Genomic DNA, 23,226 nt, shown 5'->3' with positions numbered 1-23,226 from the left:
ACCTGTCTCAGTTCGCAAACGTTGCCATTAATTATAAGAAATGTGCGAATTCATGAAATGTTGGGGTGAATGCTATGGGAGAGTCATGCATTTAGAAATGAGTACTTCTCAATTTATTTGTGTGAGTATTTGCGAAATGTATCAAAAGTTGGTTACTTCTGGTGAAGTTTTATATCTTCATTAAATATTTGCCAGCTTTAAAATTCATCAGATTTGTGAGTCTGCACAACAGTTTAGCCCATATTTTGTATCGAGTATGAATTGTGACCTATACGCTCTGAGACCAAAGTAAGGACTAGTGTAGACTAAGCTGGATGTTTACATAGGTGATCGCATGGAAGTCTTACATAGTTACATAGTTACATAGTAGATGAGGTTGAAAAAAGACATAGGTCCATCAAGTTCAACCTATGCTAAATTTAGACAACAGATACTTTATCCTATATCTATACTTACTTATTGATCCAGAGGAAGGAAAACAAAAAACCTCAGTGTCATATCATCCAATGATATCTCATAAGGGGAAAAATAAATTCCTTCCTGACTCCTATTGAGAATTGGCAATCGGATTAATCCCCGGATCAACATCCTTCCCATGTATACTTATTTGGTATATCCCTGTATACGTTTCTCATCTAAAAAGATGTCCAACCTTTTTTTTTAACAAATCTATTGTATCTGCCATCAATCAGTCTCCATGGGTAATGAATTCCACATGTTAACTGCCCTTACTTTTAAGAACCCTTTCCTTTGTTGCTGGTGAAATCTCCTTTCCTCCAACCTTAAGGGATGGCCCTGAGTCCTTTGTACTGCCCGTGGGATGAATAGTTCTTTTGAAAGCTCCTTGTATTGTCCCCGAATATATTTGTATATAGTTATTATATCCCCTCTTAGACGCCTCTTTTCTAATGTGAATAAATCTAATTTAGCTAGCCTCTCATCATAATTGTCCATCCCCTTTATTAATTTGGTGGCTCTTCTCTGCACTCTCACTAGTTCCATAATGTCTTTTCTTAGGATTGGTGCCTAAAAACTACTGTAATGTCTGGTTTAACCCTTTGGTGCTGGGGTACAGTGAAGAGTATGTTCTAAAAGTTAATGCAGTATTGGAGGTGTAGTGGCTGGAGTAACAATTTTAACCTAGCAATGCATTATGCTATGCACTGACTAACCCATGTGAAAAGGAGAATTAACTTCAAGGTCATTTATTTTTCAACTAGGTAAAATCAACTTGTGATTTCTGTCCTTGACGGTAATCCTCGAGGTATGAGGAAGTATTTTCTTAGTGTTGCTGGGTTTAAACCTAAGAAGAATTGGGAACAATACTTGATAGAGTAACAATGTTATATTATATAACTTATTGTTCCCAATGAGACCCACCAGATTTAAATACTGAAAAAAAATCAGTTAAAAAAACTAGGCTGTGGGCTATACAATGTCATTTTATTTGTATGCTTCCACTATATTGTAATATTTTTTTAAATACATCTAAATATAATAATTATATAAACTCCATTATTAATCATCAGCAATGTCCAGAACATCATCTACATAATATGTTATAGCACATATATCACCTTTGACTCTTCCTCAAGTTGTCTTCTAAGTTCTTCAATTTGTTGAGAGGAAGAGGATTTTCCTCGAGAAAGTTGATTTATCAAAGATTCCTTCTCTTCTAGAAGTCTTCCAAATTCTCCTACGAAATAAATTTAGCAAAACAAATCTGTGTATTTGTTAAGTTACATGAGCAAACATTCCCAATTACTCACCCATGAAATATTTGGTAGACATTTGGTTCACTGGAAAACAAAACTCTTTGGCACTTGATCTGTAGTAGATACCAAGCTCTAAAGCATGTCTAATGAATTATTTTTCAGATTAGTCTTCTTGCTTTCAATCTAGAGGGTCCAGATAATCTGGCACATGGCTGACAACCTCCATTTAGCAATGATGCTGAGCATGTGTACAGTAGATGGAAGCTGTTCCTGGAGCCTTCTTTAGGGACACTATTTGGGTAGCCCTGCTATATAGACTTTGAATCCAGCATCAAAGTGCATCACAATCCAGTACTTAATCTAGCATAGTTCACAAGCTATTTAAATTAAAAATACTTAATATGGGACAATGGTGCCTGAGTGACATTAAATGTAGAGGGTTTGCTTTTGGACTGGAGAGAGATGATTTTAGAAAGCAGGGAGTAAATCATCTGCATCTACTTTAGATCCAGATACTATTTGAAACCAATTACTGCTGTGGAACTTTTTTTGTTTTTCTTCTGTTTCATCTAATTTCTAATCTTGAAACATTTTCTTTGCCATATACAAAATACTTTGATAACAGTGATATTAATGAAAGAGAGAGAGAGAGAGAGAGAGAGAGAGAGAGAGAGAGAGAGAGAGAGAGAGAGAGAGAGAGAGAGAGAGAGAGAGAGAGAGAGAGAATGCAAACTATTTTAAATTGATGAGATACAGTGATATCACTGCTGTAAGACTGCCGAAACAATAGCAGCATATTTATTAAAGGAAAAAAACAAACAGATTTTGTTGTCCCAGTTTTGCAGCTGGGGGAATTTATTAAATAGCAACCACTTTATTAGTTTTTTTTTTTTTCCCAATATTTTTTTTTATTAAAAATATTAATGCATAATATTTAAAAACTATAAGATCCTTTTTCCTAAGTGTTGTTCAAAACTGAATGATGGACATAGTATATATTGAAAGATAAATGACTGGAATATTTTAGGCAGTGCGTTAAAGGATGCCCACCGTTTTCAGTTTGAAGCCTTCCCTTGTGAGTGGTGAGCTCATACATTTGACGGGTCATCTCATCCAGTTTTGCCTTTGTTTCATTCAGCTGGTCTTCATATGTGCGGCAAAGTTTTTCCGATATGACCTGAAGCAGAAACCCATTGGTTAGCGAGATGAAAAATGAAATTGATTTATGATCGATATTAATTGATGTCACTTTGTAATTACTGTTCTGTATATTGACTAGATACCGTAAGTATTTTTTTGGAATAAGTTATAAGTAAATGTAAATAGAACGTGAGAGCAACCCCGCATAACTCGTTATGGTTATGGTTATGGTATGGTATGGTATAATGTATATACCAAGCATTTTACGCAATGAGTACAATTGAAAGGTTCAGGACATCTCTGTGCCTATGTACATGCAATATATTTCTTTGTGTCCGAGTCATTAAGTTACTTGCCAAAGATCACAGAGCTGGGTATTGAAGAGGCTCAAGTAAAGCCAACGTATAAAAAAAATGTGCAATGGGAATGTTATTTCCAGCCTTAAATGTATACTAGCTTTAATTAAATAAAAGGTTGGATTGTGTACTACAGGTTCTAGAATTAAAGTTTGCTCTGTGTCTTTTTGGGATTTAATAATGCAGTACAAACAAAAAGAGGTGGGTAATAATTGTAGTGACATTATAATTAAGTTACTAAAGGCAGAATTTCTTTTTACCTTGGTTTTGGCTAGTTGTTCCATATTGGATGCCAGATCATCCGCCTCCAGTTTAAGCTCACTCTTTTCCTTCTCAAGTTTCTGTTTAACTCTCTGCAGGTTATCAATCTGCTCCCCCAGTTCTGCACAACTGTCTGCGTGCTTCTTCCTAAGGGTTGCTGCTGTGGCCTCGTGGTGTAGAGTCATTTCCTCGAGATCCCTACGCAACTTCAGGTAATCAGCCTCACGTTTCTTGTTCATTTCCAACTGGGCAGACGTTGCTCCTCCGGCTTCTTCAAGCCTTTCACTCAGTTCTTCTAACTCTCTGGAGTGATCTGATCTCTGCTTCTCCGCCTTTGCTCGAGCTGCTCTTTCCGCTTCCAGCTCTTCTTCCAACTCTTCTATTCGAGCCTGAAAAGCAAAAGACAACATTGGTCGCTGAAATCTAAGATCAGCAATGGAGAAAGGAGTTATTACTTTGCAATGGAAAATAAACTATTTTTTTTTTAAATTGGGCTTACTAACACTTTACGTCAATAATGCTTTACATCAGTAACACTTATAAGCGCATTGACAGTCATAAGAAGGCCTCCCTAGAACAGTAAATCCTGGTGTGGCAAGTGGTCAAGGGTTTGAGAACCACTGACCTAGAGAACGGATGCTAGAACAAAAATATAGGGATCACAAAAATTATATTATTTCATGTTATTACTGTATTCTTTTATTATCATTGAAGAGTTGTAGTAGATGGATCGGTCTTGGAAAGAATACATTAATTCATTCAAAAATGAAAAAGGTAGCAAGGAAAGTAATATGACTATTACAGGGAACCACACCGCTCATGCCAAAATACACACAATTAGACAAAATGGCCTGGTTCATAGGGAAAAAAATATACAATTAACGAACACGGATAGAGTGACCAGAAGGTCACAGCAGTCCCTTTTAAGTGCACTCGTGGTAAAAAATAAGGGGAATAGGATAATAGGATGTAAATATCCCCAGGTAAATAGCTGAGAAGACTAGCGAATCCATATGCCAACTAAGGGAATATGAGAGCATAGTGTTCTAACCATATAAAAACACAAATAATACACTTTTAATAGTATTCAAAAAACACAGAAAAAAGTTAACATTATATGCACTGAGAAAACTCAAATTGGAATAAAATCCCCAGAGCTGAGAGCGTTTGGTTGGAAGAGGTTAAACTGGGGCAAGGGGTTGGAGGACCTAAATAAATATATGCCCAACAGTATGATGACTATTTATTTATGTTTTAGTCATGGGTAGACTCAGGGAGACAAACGGTAGTGGGCAAATCAAGGCAGTTTAGTAGTTGATACACCGAGCAACAAATCCTGGCTGTCAATACGTGTGTCAACATATGCTGCCCATGAAAGTAACATGTGAGATTATCATTCACAGGTACCGGGTTCACCGCCTGATATGTATAATGTAGTAACATACAGGCAATATTGCATAACTGCTGATATAATATGACACTGCGCCAGCACAATTAGCCTGAAAAAGTAATCCCAAATACAACCGTGTGTCCAGAGGTCTCCCAGAGGCAGTAAACTTCCAAACGCCAACTCGCTCGTGGACGTCACCGTCGTGACGTCACCACGCCCCTGGATTTTCACAATTTTAGTTTTCTCAGTGCATATAATGTTCACTTTTTTCTGTGTTTTTTGAATACTATTAAAAGTTTATTAGTTGTGTTTTTATATGGTTAGAACGCTATGCTCTCATATTCCCTTAGTTGGCATATGGATTAGTTAGTCTAGTCAGCTATTTACCTGGTGATATTTACATCCTATTATCCTATTCCCCTTATTTTTGAGCACGAGTGCATATAAAAGGGACTGCTGTGACCTTCTGGTTACTCTATCTGTGTTCAGCAATGAAAGTAATCCAACTTCATTGCAGTGGATATTTGCAAAATAAATGATTTGTAATACTCAACACAGTCAACATCTTTCATGTTAGCCATTAACGTGTAAAAATGCCCAGCGTTCTTCTTCTTATAGTTAAATAGATCCTCATTGTGAATGTGTTTATAAGATAAGACTCTAAAGCTCACGAAACAACCTCATTACCTGCAATTCCTTTATTTTCTTCTGGAGCTGAGCCACAATTGCTTGTTCATCTTCCATTTTTGAAGTCAGCTGATTAATTTCAAATTCTTTCCTATTGGATAACAAACCAAACATCTGCAGTGGCTTGTTGTATAACATTTTTACGTATATTAAATTATAAGGCTTATAATTCTAAGGCCATAACAGGCACAATACATTTGAATTGTTTACTAATGCAATTAATAAAGCAATTACTACTTATTTTAACTGCTGCACCTCTACTTATTCCTGTACTTTATAGTATTGTAATCTTCTTACTTTTTTAACTTTTCGTCCGTTTGCTGCTTATCATTTTCAACATCCATGAGGCTCTCTTGTGTCAGCTTCAGATCTCCCTCTAGTTTACGTTTGGCCCTTTCCAGATCCATCCTGACCTTCTTTTCTTGCTCTAGGGATCCCTCGAGCTGTGAAAGGAGACACAACTTCTTTAGACACACATGCACTCTACTACAATACAGACAATGGTACCGCAGGGACTAACTAAATGGACGTGTACACTATGTGCCCAGCTACTCAGGGGCGGATTTCCCACAAGGCTGGCTAGGCTATAGTGGCAATCTTGGGGGGAGCCAATTAGTGTGGGTGTCTTAGCTTTGACAGAGCGGCCCCCAATGTAGCGTTGCGTTGTCATGGCGTTGCGACGTTAATGACGTTGCGATGTCACATGGCAATGCTTTGCCATGACAACACGTCAAATTATGTTGTGACGTTGTGGTGTCATGACGACGCTAAGCTGAAGAGGAAAGCTGATCCCCGAGCGGCAAAAAGTTACATCCGCAACTGCCACTACTCTAAGGCAACGGTCCCAGTCATCACTGTGACACGCGTGCCCGGTGGGGGGGGCAGCACGTGCACAGCGCTAACCGCGATCTGCGGTCTTCAGGAGAGAGGGAGAAGTTGCGACGGGAGGGGGCGTGGTCGAGTTTTTTCGGGGGCGTGGCCATGACCTCACGCGGCTGGTTCGCCCTCATTGGCTGAACCGCCGGCGGGGGCGTGGCCACGGCTCCGTCGCAAATTACACACACAATTTTTTTTTGTGTGTGGAATCTTGCAGTACAGTGTGGCTGCTGAATGTGCGCCAACGTATGTACTCGGCCCTGAGTGACTGGGGGGCCGGTGCTTGTTCGCACAGTGCACGCAGAGGCGTGCGCTGTGGCAGTCACTGGGACCGCAGCCTAATATGTTATACATCTTTGTGTTAACCATGGGGTTTTGTTTTGCATTTGGGGGCATGCAAATTATTATAAATGAGTCATGTTTAAAGCCAACAGCAAAGAATGGCATATTGTACCTGCAGTGACTAAAATACATTTTTAGTCTGGGCTTTTCAATGCAGCCATTTGTAAGGCCTCAGACATGGTCAAAAAGACCGTGCTGAGGTGCGCTGAGGGGAAACATTATCCCTATCAGCGCGGCTTTAGACGGCGCTTCCGCAGGCGTGCAGAGGCGTGTGGAAATGCAGGAGACAGGCAAGGGCCGGTCACGTGACTGCCAGAAGCCAATGGCAGTCCGTGACATCGGCGCCGTGACGTGGCCCCGCCTCGCCTCCATGCCCGCCTCCCGCCCTACACACAAGCGCGCTTGCTGACGCTCATGCAGGGACAAGAAAAATCTCCTGCGTGAGCAGGTGAGCATGAGCGTCAGCGCAGCCCAGCGCCGCTCCCTGCACCATGTCCCAGGCCTAACAAACACCCCACAGTCTACAAAGTTTTAGAGGGGCACCTGTAAGTCTCTCAAGTGATTGCACCTAGTGACCAGCTTGGCCAATCCATACTTTACATCTCTTTTTTTCCTGCTTAGGCTGTTTCCTTTATGGACTATCTTAATTTAAATTTAAAACCTAGTCCAGCTGAGCCTTTGCTTTATGGTCCAGAACCATTATGTAACTTACACTTTACATGAATGAATGCCTAATGGTTTACTTCAGTAATAATGTCTAGTCTCTGTGTGCTCTCTTCCTCCCCTGGTCCCATCCAGGTGCTCGCTCTCCTCCTCCCTTGGTCCAGTCCTGGGCCACTTTCTCTCTCCTCCCCTAGTCCCAGCACTCGCTCTCTACTCTCCCGATCCTGGTGCTCTCACTCTCCTTCCCTCATCCTGGTGGACTTTCTCTCTGTCTACCCCATGTCCTCTAACTCTCTATTTGGGGACGGTAAAGAGGGCTGTCAGCAGGGGGTGGTGAAAAGTGCTGCAGAGTTTGGGGAATGTCGCTGCAGCTCTGAAAGCAGATTGGCTAAAATTAAACATTTTGTGAGGTGCCACACTTTTCAGGCATTATTTTTCCAGTAATATCCCAAAAACCAGTCAGCTTTCAGAGCCGGTGGTGTTATTAGTGGCTTAGCCTATACAAGTAATAAAATAAATGGCTGGAAACAGGTACCCAATGTGATTCTCTCAGTGGTCAGATGTACCCATATCACTGTGATTTAAAAGCTTTCTGTATCACATTGAAAAATACAACGTGAAATTAATTCACATTGTTCAATGAAAATAAAAAAATCTCACATCATCCACTTGCTGTTCAAGTTTTGTTTTCAGTTTGGTCAGGGAGTTGACTTTGTCTTCTTCGGCCTGAAGGTCATCCAGAGTCTGCTGATGTGCTTCTTGTAATGCTTTTTTCTCTTTGGTTAATTTATTAATAGACTCATCAAGAGTTACCATTTCTTCGGTTAAGTTTTTGACCTTGATGAAATAGAATATATATGTTCTTAGAGGAGTACATATTAGGACATATTTACTTAATGAAAAGGAAAAAAGGAAATCACCGTTTTACAATGAAAAATGAAAGCAAATGATATCAATAAGAAAATCAAAGTGCGGTCAAGAACTGCCAGTATAATTTATTTCTGGTACAGTAGGTAATTTGGGATGTTGTTTTGAAGGTGAATGATGAAAATGTGATGTACATTTAAACGGCTTGTTTAAAATGTTTTCAAAGAACATGTTTATGATGAATGAACATTTATTTGTCTATATCACAAATGACAGCGTAATAATACTTTTTCAAAACAATAATAAGAGCTTTGAGTCCCTATCAGATGATAATCAGTAGGATTCAATTCAATTGTTTTCAAAAGATAAAGTCCCATATTTATGAGGCTGTGCTGTCAGGTTCCTTATGGAATTAAACCACTTTACAAATATGGGTCAATATCACCAACTGATATACATCGCTATTAGATGCTAATCAGCAAGATTCAATTAACATGTTTAACACAGTATGGATTGTAGCACAGCACATGTACAACTCAAGGCAAAGGTCACGTAATTAACGCTATCTGTTTAAACTAACATACTGTAACTTGGAGTATAAATCATCCAAAGTCACTGATACCTACAGGAATCCATGAAGGCCATGAATGCACATGAATGAATGAAGGAAATAACCACAAACCAGAATTCCACAGCAACTATGGCCTATATACAGGAAGCTCAAAACTGAGTGAATATCACACCCAGTTTATCAGAGCTTGCTGGGAATTTGTGTGTTTATTTACTTTGTCCAGGTGGTTTGGAGGCTGCTGGCCCATCCCTCTCAGGGTTTAAGCTCTCCCCTCCCCAAGTAAGCAGGTTTTTTTTTTTTTTTACATGTAGCTGGTTGGGACAGATCCAATGGGATCATTCTTCCTCTAATTATAGAGGTAAATAAGAATTTTAATCAGTTAGTGTTAGGACCTGCAAATTTGGTCATGCCTTGCTGTGGCTTGAAGAACACACAAAAGCACCTTGCTCACCAGACATAAGAAAGAAACAGTAACTGGTGCAAAGGGAAAACAACACTGTAAAACACAAAAAACTTTTAGTGACCCCTTGCGGTTTAGCTAAATTACCCTCTTTCAAGAGATATATAGGTATTTCACTGTGTATTTTTGTCATATTGGATGTAGCTTTGGGCTTCTTTGTTTTTTGTATGATAAAATTATGATATTATGACCAATTTTTTTATGAATCCGATATCTTTCACAGACCAGATAAAAAAAATATGTTATTTTTAGCGGTGCAACGTTGATGCACTATACAAATAAAGCATTTTTTGGTAGTAAAAATACCACATTTCTGGCTTACCTGAAGTTGATGTATCCAGGCTAATGTGTATTATTACTACTACATAGCTCAAATGCATTACTGTAGGAATCATCGAGAAACAATTTCTAACTATGCAGAAACAATGCAAAGAATATATACCTTGTTTTCAGTGGCATGCTTTTCTTTTTCTGCTTTTGCTAAGGTTAGTTCAAGGTCATCAATATCTTTTTTAAGTTCAGAGCACTCATCCTCTAGTTTCCTTTTCTTAGCAGTCAGCTCAGAGTTCATTTCTTCCTCGTCCTCTATACGCTCCGTGAAGTCTTTGATTTTAGCCTCCATCTGGATCTTAGACTTGATTAGCAAGTCACATCGTTCTTCTGCATCAGCCAGAGTGTCTTGCTCCTAAAAGAAAAATGTTATGTATAAAATGACATTTTCACTTAGATTTGCACAATTCTCTATTTATTGCATCAATAATTCGTTACTGCGTATAGAGCTTTTATACTTTGTATGCCATATCTTGTAGCTTGTAGTATATAGATGTTTGTGTTTTCTTGTTTGCTAGTATTGTAGTGTTGATACCCCAAATAATACATGCTGTCTATTTTAGCGAGATCAAAGCAAGCACACCCCTCTTTTATAGTATTTTAAAATAAAAGGGTGTACTTGCTTCAATCTTCCATACCCAAACATACTGGTTTCCTTACTGCTGCATAGCACTCCGCAATTGTTGGATACTACCGTATAACTGTTGACTGCGAGTTCCACTTATGTTCATGTTTGCCATAGAGTCTAAACCTATACAGAATTCTCCATATATATTTGTGGCCACCAAGAACCCTCCCATACCCAGAGTAGATCCCCTCCCTGCTAGAAACAAGTCAGGAGAAGTGTGCTAGACTAGCGTTAAAAGATGGAGCTAAGAACAAGCGAGGGTAAAGCTAAAGTAAGAGTGGCCCTTGGTCCATGCCCCACACTTTAGACAGTCAGGTCATCAGGCCCATGTGACTGCTCCCTGGGAGGACAGAATACATAGGCAGTCTGTGAGTAGAGGGCACCCTGAGGATGATAAGCCCCTGCCTCGCTTTGGTAGTTAAGACTTCCCTGATCCAGCAACAGGTGTAAGCTGCCACTTTGTCACCCTAACACTTTTTAGAACTGTGGCCATGGTTTGTCAGTATGCGACTGGGTTTGGCATGAGAAGTTGCGTGGACATTTAATAAAGTCACTTTTTAGATCACTTGGATGCTGTATTAAATTCCTTCCTTGCACCCAAACGCTGTGGTACGGCAAGCCTCCGCGCTCCTTCATTTCCTCAGCAGTGGCGGGTGACCACAATCTGCCTACAAATTCTATATTTTATCCTCTTACCGCTTGCAGTTGAAGAGTTAGATCATTTTTCTCCTGCACCAAAGTGACTTGTTTTTCTTCAAGTTCTTTCCTTCTCGCTTCAGATTTTTCCAAAGCTTCCTTCAGTTTTAGGTACTCATCCTTCAAGTTTTCCATTTCCTTCTCATTTTCTGCAGACTTTAGTAAGGGCTTGATCTTGAAGAAAAGCTTCATCCAAGGCCAATTCTTGACAGTCATAAAAGCACGGATGTTCCACTGGATCACCAGGAGCGCATCTCTGGTTAGGAAGAAATGAGAGAAAATGTTTCTTTTTCTAATACATAATTATGTTTTTTTATTATTATCAGGAGGAGGTTTATATGGACTAAATTGGTACTTTGGGGCACATCATGATCAAAGAGCAAAAGATGAAAGATATCTGGAAAAAGCAGTCATATCCTTCACCCAGAGATCTTCTTCTATTTGTCGAGCCCTTACTCTCCCTGTCACCTAGATCACTTCTGACTTCTCTTTGTCCCCTTTCTCTTACAGCTCTCACACTTCTCCCCCCGAAAAGACAAACTGGTTTTGGAGTTTTTTTCAATCATAAAAATGCTCATCACCTTCTTTCCAAAATCTTTTGGAACTCGATCCGCATTATTTTGCCTCTGGCTCTCGCCTGAATCAGTGTGAGAATCTTGGATAATCGCATGTCTCTCATTTCTTCCAGATGACCCAACATACCAGCCTTGAAAAAGACCTAGAACATAAACAAATCCAGTAATTTGCAAATTAAATAAATTCCTAAATATTCAGATTTTAATACCTTATTCCAGTGCTGAAAATAATTATTCGGTGCACACATTTGTCTACCAATGTGCTCTCTAAAATGGATCATTTTACTTTTTTAGCTATTGGTTTATCGCTCTGATATAGAGGTTTATATATAAAAGTTATTTACGTTGGATGACTTGGCAGAACATTACAGCAAGAGAACATAATTGCTATGTGCAGTGAAAATATGTTACATTAAGAATTACAAATGCGAGACTGAACTAAAATTCGAGTAAAGATTACAGTTTTATATTATTTTCCGGCTTATAATGTACATTTTTCCTAATACTGTACATACAAAAAAAATCTCTTTGTTTTACCTTGGTATGCCCAAAACGATATTGAGTGGCGTCTATATCCAATGTGCCCAAAAGCTTTTCAGAAGCTTTTCTGCTGTCCACAAACTTGTCTTCTGGAATAGCACTTGGATTCAGGATACGGTATCTGCCAGAACAAGTCTATCAGGCTGGTGCATTCTAGCATAAGTTAGTGTCATGTATTTTATTGCTTAGTTCTATAATTGTCGGATAGGCAGCAGGAATAAAGTTTCCCTTTTTGGGTACAATTGAAGTCTTAAAAACACAGAAGTACAGTCCACAAAAACGGAATAATCACAAACAAAGTATTCACTGCATTTTTGGTGGTGTTTGGAAGATAAAATGCCAAAATTAAGTCATGCTGAACTGTTTTATAAAGAGTACAATGAGAAAGCATAGCAGACATTTATTGGATTTCTTGAACAAATAGATGGAAATTAAGGACAGTGTAATATATAGGGTTTCTGCAAATTGTGGTTGGGCAGATTGCCTCATGATGGATAAACAGGGGTGTGTGAGGATGTCAAGAGGGATATCTAATAGGATTGTGCAATTTGCTGCAAAACAAGCAGCCAGGTGACATATGTATGAAAGTGTTAATCTTGCTCCTAAGGCTGCGTCCATGGTACCTCAGGCTGAGCGAACAGACTGCCTTAGTGTTCGCGTACATGCATCATGCGGGCGGAGGCAGGAGGGGGCGCGGGATGTGCAAGAAATCAGTTAAAACTGATTTCTCGCGCGACAGGGCGGTCACGTGAGCGGTTTGCCCAATTAGGGCGAACCAGCTCTGTGACGTCACTGGGAACGCCCCCCACGGCCTGAATACTATAGCCAGGGAAAGCACCCGCTTTCCCTCAGTGCGTCTCCGCACGGACTGCGGAATTATATCCGCAGCCTAACATTTGGTGCAGATCTCTCGGAAGCTTTAGGTAATGCAATCACAGACCTGGAGATGTATATGACCAAAGAAAAAGGGAAACTGCACCAGTTATAAGCAAAACATTCTATATTTTTTTATTATAATATCTCCTATAGTATATCCTCTAACTAGCCCCTTCACAAAACAGTTAATTTCACAAATTAAGTAATATTGGAGAAAAGTACCTTCATTGGTCAGATGCAAAATGACAAACAGTCAAAATGTACAGTATCTGTTTTTGAAATTTATATACATATTTGCCAAGTCTATATAAAAGGAAACTTTTTTTTCAGTCTCTTTACTAACATTTCTGCTCCAGGTAATGTACTAAATTCTTGGAAATGTACCTGTTGCAGATTACAAACGTGTTTTTATGCTCTGGTGCCCTATTGGTCCTTGAGAGAAGCAGATTTCATGTAGGTTATGACACTCTCAGAGGACCAACATAAGAGTTCTTTTTAGATGAAGACGCTTTACAGAGTGTATCTCCAACCCTACTACTACTCACATTAGGGTACATGTTTCTTTCTACTGTAACTGTAACTGTGCTGCCACAGTCAACCTGAAGAAGAAACCGATGTGATTTTGAAAGCTCTGTACACTATAATTTTATTAAGAGCTCTAAAGTTGGTCTGCTATATGGTATCATAATTTACAGCAAGAAAGTTATTCTTAGTAGATTTTTCTGTTATTAGCGCAAAGTAATTTTTCCTGCATAGGGAGAAGGAGAAGGAGCGGCTCAGTTAGTAAAGACACTGAGTGTGAAGCAGGGGAACCTGATTCAATTCCCGGTGTCGGCTCCTTGTGACATTGGGTAAGTCACTTTATCTCCTTGTGCCTCAGGCACCAAAAACATAGATTGTAAACTCTATGGGGCAGGGAAAAATGTCTCTGTAAAGCACTACGTAAAACTAGCAGCGCTATACAAGAACAAAAAATAATTATTATCATTACACAACGCTGCACATGTGGTTTTCAGGCAAAAATTCCTGCTCCATAAAGAAGTGCCAAGGTCACAAGGAGATAATAATGGGACTTGAATTAGGTTATTTCTTTTTAAGGCAGTGACGCTACAGTATATCTATACTACACAACTTCACTCCAGAACCAAAACCTATGGTGCCAACTTGACCTACAGTATATACAGTACTAGCTGATATACCCGGCGTTGCCCGGGCGTGGAAGGGCAGGGGGCATGGAGTGGAAGGGGGGGGGGGGGCAAAGGGCAGGGAGGGGAGGGCAAAGGGCAGGGAGGGGGGGCAAAGGGCAGGGGGGGGGGCAAAGGGCAGGGGGGGTGCAAAGGGCAAGGGGGGCAAAGGGCAGGGAGGGGGGGGACTCAATCCCCCCCACACACACACACAATCCCACCCCCCCACACAATCCCCCCCCAACAAACAATCCCCCCCACACACACAATCCCCCCCCAACAAACAATCCCCCCCACACACACAACCCCCCCCACACACAATCACACAATCCCCACACTCAATACACACACACACACACACACACACACACACACTCTCAATCCCCCCTTCCCCCCCCCCCCCACACACACACACACACACTCAATCCCCCCCACCCCCCACACACACACTCAATCCCCCCACACACACACTCAATCACTCCCCCCCCCCCACCACCACCACCACCACCAACACACACACTTAACCAGTCCACAATTTCACCTGGGGGGGCGACATGCTCCGATCCCCCAACCCCCCATGCTGCTGAAAACGGGAAGCAGACAGGAAGAGAAGCCCCGCCCCCTCTGCAAGACACAGACATAGAAGCAGCAGCATGGAGCGCCCCCAGGTTTCCCTGCAAGCTGCTCGCGCCCCCCCTACATAATCGTGCGCCCCCCCAAGCTAATGTATGTAACACCCCCCCCTACCTAGTGTGTGTGTGTGTGTGTGTGTGTGTGTGTGTGTGTGTGTGTGTGTGTGTGTGTGTGTGTGTGTGTGTGTGTGTGTGTGTGTGTGTGTGTGGCCCGTCACTCCGCCTCAGGCCAATGAGAGGTGTGCGGGGGCGGGCGGGCGTCCCAAGGGACCAATGAGATTTCCCCTTGGGACACCGGACATCCAGACAGGCATATAGTGCTTTCACTAATATAGTATAAGATCTTTAAACGTTGTTCTCTCAAAGTTCTCAAAAAGTTATCCAAAAAGAGGATTGCACATCTGGATATTATACCTCACCAGCTGAATCTCATGTGCCATATGGACAGCAAAAGAGCATGTACATTAATATTACATCTGGGTCTTCCAAAGTCAAGGAAACTTACAAATGTAAAGCTACTGAAGTGTAATGTACAATTCATGCATTAGTTTGCACTAGTTTTGAAGGTAGGAAGATATTCTTCTGGTTATAAGTTCACCTCTGTTTGAAGTCGGCATACACCACTCTGTTTGGAAAGCCTTTACGGCAAATGCGAATTCCCTCCAGGACACCGTTACAGCGTAACTGGTGAAGAACCAGGAAAGGATCCATTGCACCTAGAAATATAAAAATACTAAATACAAACCACTGGCTGGCAGAGCAACCTTATTAAAATTCACGTTCAAAAAGAGAGATGAAAGTTTCTTCTATAAACCAATGTTTTTTGTTCTAATATTGAGACTTATAATAAATAAATAGTCACCGTTGAACCAATGAACTGCACACACATAATAACAGGAATATGTATGAAATAAAGCAGTATACAACCAGATATCCAAATGTGTAGCGTCTTATTCCCCGCACTACAACTCCACTGCCGACACCAGGATGACGTCACTAAAATCTGATGGATCGTTTCGCGTGAGATCCATGCTTCATCAGGGTAGGAGGAGTTCAACGGTGACTATTTATTTATTAGAAATTCATTTTGCTTGGAACCGGTCGAATACACCTATAGGTATTGTCAGGTATTAGTATTAGGGAATAGCTGTAGGATGTAAAGATTGCTGCTATGTGCTATATCTATATTACAATGGCTATAATCCACTTTTACATCTGCAGTAACCAGGGTGTTATATGCTATCTATTCTGACCGGAGTGCAATGCTGCAATTTCTGTACTTTGTAGTCACAATCTGAAAGATTTAATTAGACTTCCACACTGTGTCTTTTTGCATAGGGATTTAGCAATAGGCTCATGTGTTATTTTGTAACCTTGACAAGTACTAGCCCAATAAGACAGTATGTGTTAACTTATGGGGATTCAATACTGAATAGCTGTATCTCCATAACATATCATTCACTTCAAACCTTTTGTGACTAATATCCAGTGTTATATATTATTCATTCATATTCAATTGTGTTGGCAAGTTTCATACTGAGAGACACTAGTTCAGTCTCTAATTGTGTCCTTACTGAAGGGATATAGTGACAGATTATTTGCTGTTTCACTACCTCTCTTAGGACTGCGTATCTAAGACATATTGGAGGAATATATAGGGTTACACTTTTGATATTTGCATCTCCCCAATATATCATATAGAGTACAAGTGTCTCTCTCAATTATCTACATTTAGTGGGCATTAACCCTCACTTATCATCCAGTAGATAAACTTGCACAGTCTAGCTCCCTGTACTGTGATTAATTGTGGTGGAGTTTCTTTACTCAGGGAGTATTAACCCCTATGTAGGGAATACGATTATCTCCTCACATATATGAGTACTCCCCTATTTTTTTGTATCACTTTTTTTTTTATTGAGAACATTCATGCAAATGATAACGACAATGTCATAGGCACATGACAAGATTTTTCACTGAGTTAAACAACATGTTGTCCCAAAATGGGTATTTTTCAGTTGGTGGGGGGGGGGAGGTCTAAGGGGGGGGGAAGACATACTGGACTCCCCTATTTTTAGTCACACTCCACTGCCAATATTTTAATTCCCTTGTATATATTCCACACCCAGTGTGTTATTTTGCAGATATTAATAAATGATTTTTTGTTTTTTCTACTCACTATGACTGGTTACATAGGATACTATCCTGGATCACTGTTATCCTAGCAATAATTACATCACATGAGTGCAATTGTGAGGGATTCTTGTGGGGATAGGATTTTCTACAGTCCTACCTCCTCTGTGTATATATATCATTCACATTCTACCAGTGACGTTACGGAGCTTGAAGACTGTGGGCTAACAATGTATAAATGTCTTGTTTTTAAAAAACATCTTTTTATCAAGGTCTCTATGGGCAATACTGGTGAAGGAAGACAGCGCCAGGTTATCAATGCAAAAAAATGCAATTGCAGTTTCAAAAATCTGGTGCTGTTTGTATCACATTTGCACCAGTTTTTGTAGCTGGCAGACTCTGATAAAGAACCCCAGTGTGGCTGAGCAAGGTATTTGTTATGTTATCAGTCAGTAGTGGAAAGTTGTTTAGTTTTACTGGTGAATATTTAGAACTGTACCTGGGGTTTTGCTTTCATTGGGAATAATGCAGCGCACAAAATGAGGTGCTGTTGACCTAAGATTAGCCATCAATTTATTGAGGTTTTCCTAAAAAATAAAGCCACCAACAAAAATAAAGAAAAGAAAAGGCAGAATACAAATGTACTTCATTATTTGATTAAAGATAGAATAACATTTTAGAATAAACAAGCATTAGGATTTTATATTTATAGGTTCCCTTAGGCTCTCACTTTGATAATATTTGTAAAATAAACTATACAGTACAATCGAGCATATAAACAGTTTACCATTTTAGAGAAAAGATTAAGCAAATAGAATTGACAAATAATTTCCCCGAAGAATAAAAAAGTCCAGGATAATAATAATATTAAAACTGAATTGTCTCAATCAAAACAAAACTGGTCTATGTTTGTGCTCCCATTTGAGAAACCACATTTCCACATATTCAAATGTTTGGGGTACTATACAGTAAATTAGGTTTTTCATGTCAGTGATTTAATTTTTTGTTATCCACTCAGGTCTAGTGATTATCCATATGTATAGTCTAGAACAGGGGTGCGCAAACTGGGGGAACAGAGAGTTTTCTAGGATGGCGCGGTGGTTGCAGAGGCCCCGCACTCTTTCCCACTGCATTTAAATTAAATGCCAGGGGGATCGGGTGAGGCCCCTGGAACCTATTACTTACTGAGGTTCAGACGGCTGTTAATGCGTCGCCATGGCAATGCAGTGTCAAATGATGCCACGGGGTAACGTGACATCACGTGACCCCGCGGCATCATCTGACGCCGGGAACTGAGGTTAGGGGGGCTTGAACACTGGGGGGCAGCAAGCAGGGGTGGAGCAGCTGCAAATGTTTGCGCATCCTTGGTCTAGAACTACCTTCTTCAGGTGAGTTAGGCTATAAATGAACGCAAGTATCATTTAGCACATTCAAATCTGTTGTAGCATATAAAGAAAGGAAAAATAAATTACTTTATGCATAGATGACACCGTTTGGAAGGAGGCACCTTTCTTGCGTCTCTTCTCTCCACCTTGATCAGCTGTAAATGAAAAGATTAAATATGTCATCAATGTATCAGCCAATAAAATCAGAATGGCTGTCTATTCTATACCTGTTCATGTGTATATATTTGTATATTTTTAAAGCTGGTACCTTTCCAAGAAGATGTAATTAATAAATTATAAAAAAAATCCCATTCTTGCTAACATTGTTTATACTTATTCCATTTGGTGCGAGTGTTGTTTTGTTGAGATTATGGGCAGCCTTCCCACATAAGGCACCTAAACAGCCTTTCCAAATCAATAGGCTGTAGAGTGTCTTCCAGCATGATAAGATGTACTAAGCCAGAAGACTGTTTAGAAAATATGGTCCTATATCTGCTCAAGTAATAAACCTACTACATGGTAGGTATTAGAAAGTTATAGCTGCCATATTACTTACCACTGTCTGAACTGATGTAGCTTTCAAACAGGCATGCCAGTAGTTTGTTGGAAGATTTTTGGAAGGTACCCACCACTGTTTCATTAAGTGGATCTTTGTTCTTTTCCAACCAGCCATTAATGTTGTATGGTACCTAACAAACACATTGAAAGAGAAAAGGAACAACTTGGTAATTACCACAGTGTCATAAAACACACAAAGCACAGAGATTATCCCCATCACATGGTTGCCATGGTCACCTAGTGTACATGCTGTGAAGCAATCTCCCGCCCCCCTCTAATGAAGGGAGCTGATATCTTAATATGAATAAATATTTCATATAGAGATTTTCTCCCAATGGGACTCTGAGCACATCAGTTACAATATAGTGCTCGGTACACAGCGCTGTACATATAACTTTACAGGCATAGTCCTCACCAGGATGGCCACCACTCCTGATTTGACCTGGAGACTATGGGTTTTGGTTAGGTGTCTCCATACTCCCGGGCGGAAGAATGCCGGCCGAATGTTTACGGGGCTCAGCTCAGGGACATGTGCGATGCCTCAACTCTTCCCTTTTCCAGCGGCGGCATCTCCCTTTGCATCGTCCCATCAACATGGCTCCGCGACATCAAATTGTGTTGTGTTGCCATGACAACGGGACATCAAGGAGCTGTGAGGCGTCATGTTGTCATGGCAATGAGGCACAGCAAGGCATCCGGTTGTCATGGCAATGTGATGCCATCACGCCATTTGAAGTTGCGGTGGCATATTGATGGGACAATGTACGAGGAGATGATGGGAGATGACGCCGGAGAAGGGTTTGAAAGGGACTGCAGGTACCCCCCGCTGTGTTAACGCAATGGGCCATTAAGAATCTCACCGAAATGTTGAGGCATTTACTGTGAGACTGCCCCAGAATCTCCCAGAATTTCCCAGGTAAGAGTTCTAATACTGGTGCCTGCATCTGTGTCAACAGAAGGTGGCAACCCTGGTCCCTGCCCTGATGAGCTTACAATCTAAGTTTTGGTGTGAGGCACAAGGAGATAAAGTGACTTTCCCAAGGCCACAAAGTCAGTGTCATTGTTTCAGTCAGTGCCTTTACTAACCGAGCCACTCCTTCAGCCTTCAGCAAGGAGCAGATAGCTAAACAGCCTATTAAATGGGGGCCTGAGAGTGCATCAAGTTGGTTGTAGCATGTACTAAAAATATGACACCGTAGTTGACTTTGCATTAATAACATTGTTAACAGTTACAGTATTGTACAACACTAGAAATAACGTCAACATTTCTACTATGAAAAGAACTATTTCCAAAAACTGTGGTCACCATTTCTTGTGAGATGCTAGAAAATATTGAATAAGTGCCCTATTTACTAAGTGGTACTGTTCCATAAGACCCAGTGCCTTAAGGTGTCTTATGGAGTAGCGCTTATGGAGTAGCACTGCTTAGGCAATATGGCCCATGCAGGATGTTACTTACCACGCCAGCATAATGCATCAGTTCAAAATGAGCTTCATATTTTCTCTTCTTGTCAGGTCTGGGTTTTTGGAAATTAGGGGATTTTCCATGATGGTTGTCATAAAGCTTGGATTTGAAAGTCGTGTCCGAAGCTTTGGGGAACATGCACTCCTCTTCAAGGATCGACATAATCCCCATAGGCTAATGGAAAATAACACTGGTTGCTTATTTTGTATTTACAGTAATTGAGAAAAGATGGACATGCTATCTTTGTACATTTGACATGTGTTTATATATGTTTTTACATAGCTCCATAACAAAACAAAATAAAATAACAAAAAAAGTGCATCACATATCAATCACTATCTACTTATAGTTGGCTTTTTTTTGTTTCAATCTTTTTTTATTGCGTTTACAAGGAAATGTTTACATTTCATTCCTCACCGGCAGGTTGAGACAAATTACAGTTTGTACTATTCACATCACAAACTGATCATCAACATTTTCCTTCTCTGTATTTAGATTCTAAGAACATTTAGGGGCTTATGCAGAGAGCATAAATAAGGAAATAGCGCCATCTTCTGGCGAAAAAATTAGCCAGAAATCCTTAAACTCGGGAGAAAATGGTGCGATTTTTAAAAGTGGCCAGAAAATTTTTCAGAGGTGTAAAAGTCGCCAAACTCGTGGCGAGAACCTGGAACTCGCCATTCTAATATAGCGTGCAATGCACGAAGGACCTAATCGCTGGAACACGCCATTCTGACCCATAAAAAAAAGCTGTGTGTGCTGTGCACGCGCATAGTAAGTGAAACTTCTTTGACTTTTTTCACAGAAATTGTATTTGTATTGGTGATGTTTTAATTAAAAATCTAAATGCAATTTCATTGACAAAACGCAAATAAATTTGACTTATAATGCGCGTGCTCGGCACACATCCCTTGTATTAGCTATTTGCACTAAGTGTGAATTCCTTGTGTGTATGTGTGTCAGTCAGTGAGTGTATATGTGTGTCAGTCAGTGTGTGTGTGTGTGTGTGTATGTGTGTATGTATGTCAGTCAGTCAGTCAGTCAGTCAGTGTGTATGTATGTCAGTGTGTGTGTGTGTGTGTGTGTGTGTGTGTGTGTGTGTGTGTGTGTGTGTGTGTGTGTGTGTGTGTGTGTGTGTGTGTGTGTGTGTGTGTGTGTGTGTGTCAGTGTGTGTATGTGTGTCAGTCAGTATGTGTATGTGTGTCAGTCAGTATGTGTATGTGTGTCAGTCAGTGTGTGTGTGTGTGTGTGTACGTGTCAGTCAGTGTGTGTGTATGTGTGTCAGTCAGTGTGTGTGTGTGTGTGTGTATGTGTGTGTCAGTCAGTGTGTGTGTGTATGTGTCAGTCAGTGTGTGTATGTGTGTCAGTCAGTGTGTGTATGGGAGTCAGTGTGTGTATGTGTGTCAGTCAGTGTGTGTCAGTCAGTGTGTGTGTGTGGGTCAGTCAGTCTGAGTCAGTCAGTGCGGGTCAGTCAGTGTGTGTGTGGGGGTGGGGGTTTGAGGGGGGGTGGGAGGGGTGTGTGGGGGGGGTGTGTGGAGGGGGTGTGGGTGGGTCAGTCAGTGTGTGGGGGTGTGTGTGTGGGGGTGTGGGTGGGTCAGTGTGTGGGGGGGTGTGGGTGGGTCAGTCAGTGTGTGGGGGGTGTATGTGTGGGGGTGGGTCAGTCAGTGTGTGGGGAGGTGTGGGTGGGTCAGTCAGTGTGTGGGGGGGTGTGGGTGGGTCAGTCAGTGTGTGGGGGGGCGTGAGTGGGTCAGTCAGTGTGTGGGGGGGCGTGGGTGGGTCAGTCAGTGTGTGGGGGGGCGTGGGTGGGTCAGTCAGTGTGTGGGAGGGCGTGGGTGGGTCAGTCAGTGTGTGGGAGGGCGTGGGTGGGTCAGTCAGTGTGTGGGAGGGCGTGGGTGGGTCAGTCAGTGTGTGGGAGGGCGTGGGTGGGTCAGTCAGTGTGTGGGAGGGCGTGGGTGGGTCAGTCAGTGTGTGGGAGGGCGTGGGTGGGTCAGTCAGTGTGTGGGAGGGCGTGGGTGCGTCAGTCAGTGTGTGGGAGGGCGTGGGTGGGTCAGTCAGTGTGTGGGAGGGCGTGGGTGGGTCAGTAAGTGTGTGGGAGGGCGTGGGTGGGTCAGTCAGTGTGTGGGAGGGCGTGGGTGGGTCAGTCAGTGTGTGGGAGGGCGTGGGTGGGTCAGTCAGTGTGTGGGAGGGCGTGGGTGGGTCAGTCAGTGTGTGGGAGGGCGTGGGTGGGTCAGTCAGTGTGTGGGAGGGCGTGGGTGGGTCAGTCAGTGTGTGGGAGGGCATGGGTGGGTCAGTCAGTGTGTGGGAGGGCGTGGGTGGGTCAGTCAGTGTGTGGGAGGGCGTGGGTGGGTCAGTCAGTGTGTGGGAGGGCGTGGGTGGGTCAGTCAGTGTGTGGGAGGGCGTGGGTGGGTCAGTCAGTGTGGGCGTGGGTGGGTCAGTCAGTGTGTGGGAGGGCGTGGGTGGGTCAGTCAGTGTGTGGGAGGGCGTGGGTGGGTCAGTCAGTGTGTGGGAGGGCGTGGGTGGGTCAGTCAGTGTGTGGGAGGGCGTGGGTCAGTCAGTGTGTGGGAGGGCGTGGGTGGGTCAGTCAGTGTGTGGGAGGGCGTGGGTGGGTCAGTCAGTGTGTGGGAGGGTGTGGGTGGGTCAGTCAGTGTGTGGGAGGGTGTGGGTGGGTCAGTCAGTGTGTGGGAGGGTGTGGGTGGGTCAGTCAGTGTGTGGGAGGGCGTGGGTGGGTCAGTCAGTGTGTGGGAGGGTGTGGGTGGGTCAGTCGGTGTGTGGGAGGGCGTGGGTGGGTCAGTCAGTGTGTGGGAGGGCGTGGGTGGGTCAGTCAGTGTGTGGGAGGGTGTGGGTGGGTCAGTCGGTGTGTGGGAGGGCGTGGGTGGGTCAGTCAGTGTGTGGGAGGGCA

At 42.0% G+C, this 23,226-nt stretch overlaps 1 protein-coding gene across 1 annotated transcript in view; it reads right to left on the bottom strand.

Moving 5' to 3' along the window:
* The window catches only part of MYH15 (myosin heavy chain 15), a 78,200-nt gene that overhangs the window by 31,023 nt on the left and 23,951 nt on the right, over positions 1 to 23,226 (bottom strand). The window contains exons 17-31 of the mRNA XM_075590070.1: positions 20,322 to 20,501; positions 18,861 to 18,993; positions 18,392 to 18,459; positions 17,419 to 17,506; positions 15,388 to 15,505; positions 12,095 to 12,218; positions 11,564 to 11,700; positions 10,983 to 11,238; positions 9,771 to 10,013; positions 8,091 to 8,267; positions 5,847 to 5,992; positions 5,550 to 5,640; positions 3,472 to 3,861; positions 2,766 to 2,892; positions 1,578 to 1,696 (exon numbers count right to left, since the gene is read on the bottom strand). Of these exons, the coding sequence (XP_075446185.1) occupies positions 1,578 to 1,696; positions 2,766 to 2,892; positions 3,472 to 3,861; positions 5,550 to 5,640; positions 5,847 to 5,992; positions 8,091 to 8,267; positions 9,771 to 10,013; positions 10,983 to 11,238; positions 11,564 to 11,700; positions 12,095 to 12,218; positions 15,388 to 15,505; positions 17,419 to 17,506; positions 18,392 to 18,459; positions 18,861 to 18,993; positions 20,322 to 20,501 (2,397 nt within the window). The remainder of the gene's footprint in view (positions 1 to 1,577; positions 1,697 to 2,765; positions 2,893 to 3,471; positions 3,862 to 5,549; positions 5,641 to 5,846; positions 5,993 to 8,090; positions 8,268 to 9,770; positions 10,014 to 10,982; positions 11,239 to 11,563; positions 11,701 to 12,094; positions 12,219 to 15,387; positions 15,506 to 17,418; positions 17,507 to 18,391; positions 18,460 to 18,860; positions 18,994 to 20,321; positions 20,502 to 23,226) is intronic.

Source organism: Ascaphus truei, chromosome 3, assembly GCF_040206685.1.
Source record: "Ascaphus truei isolate aAscTru1 chromosome 3, aAscTru1.hap1, whole genome shotgun sequence".
In the NCBI taxonomy this organism is placed as follows: domain Eukaryota; kingdom Metazoa; phylum Chordata; class Amphibia; order Anura; family Ascaphidae; genus Ascaphus; species Ascaphus truei.
The sequence above is the reverse complement of the archived record's forward strand: the minus strand, read 5'-3'. Positions and strand labels throughout refer to the sequence as shown.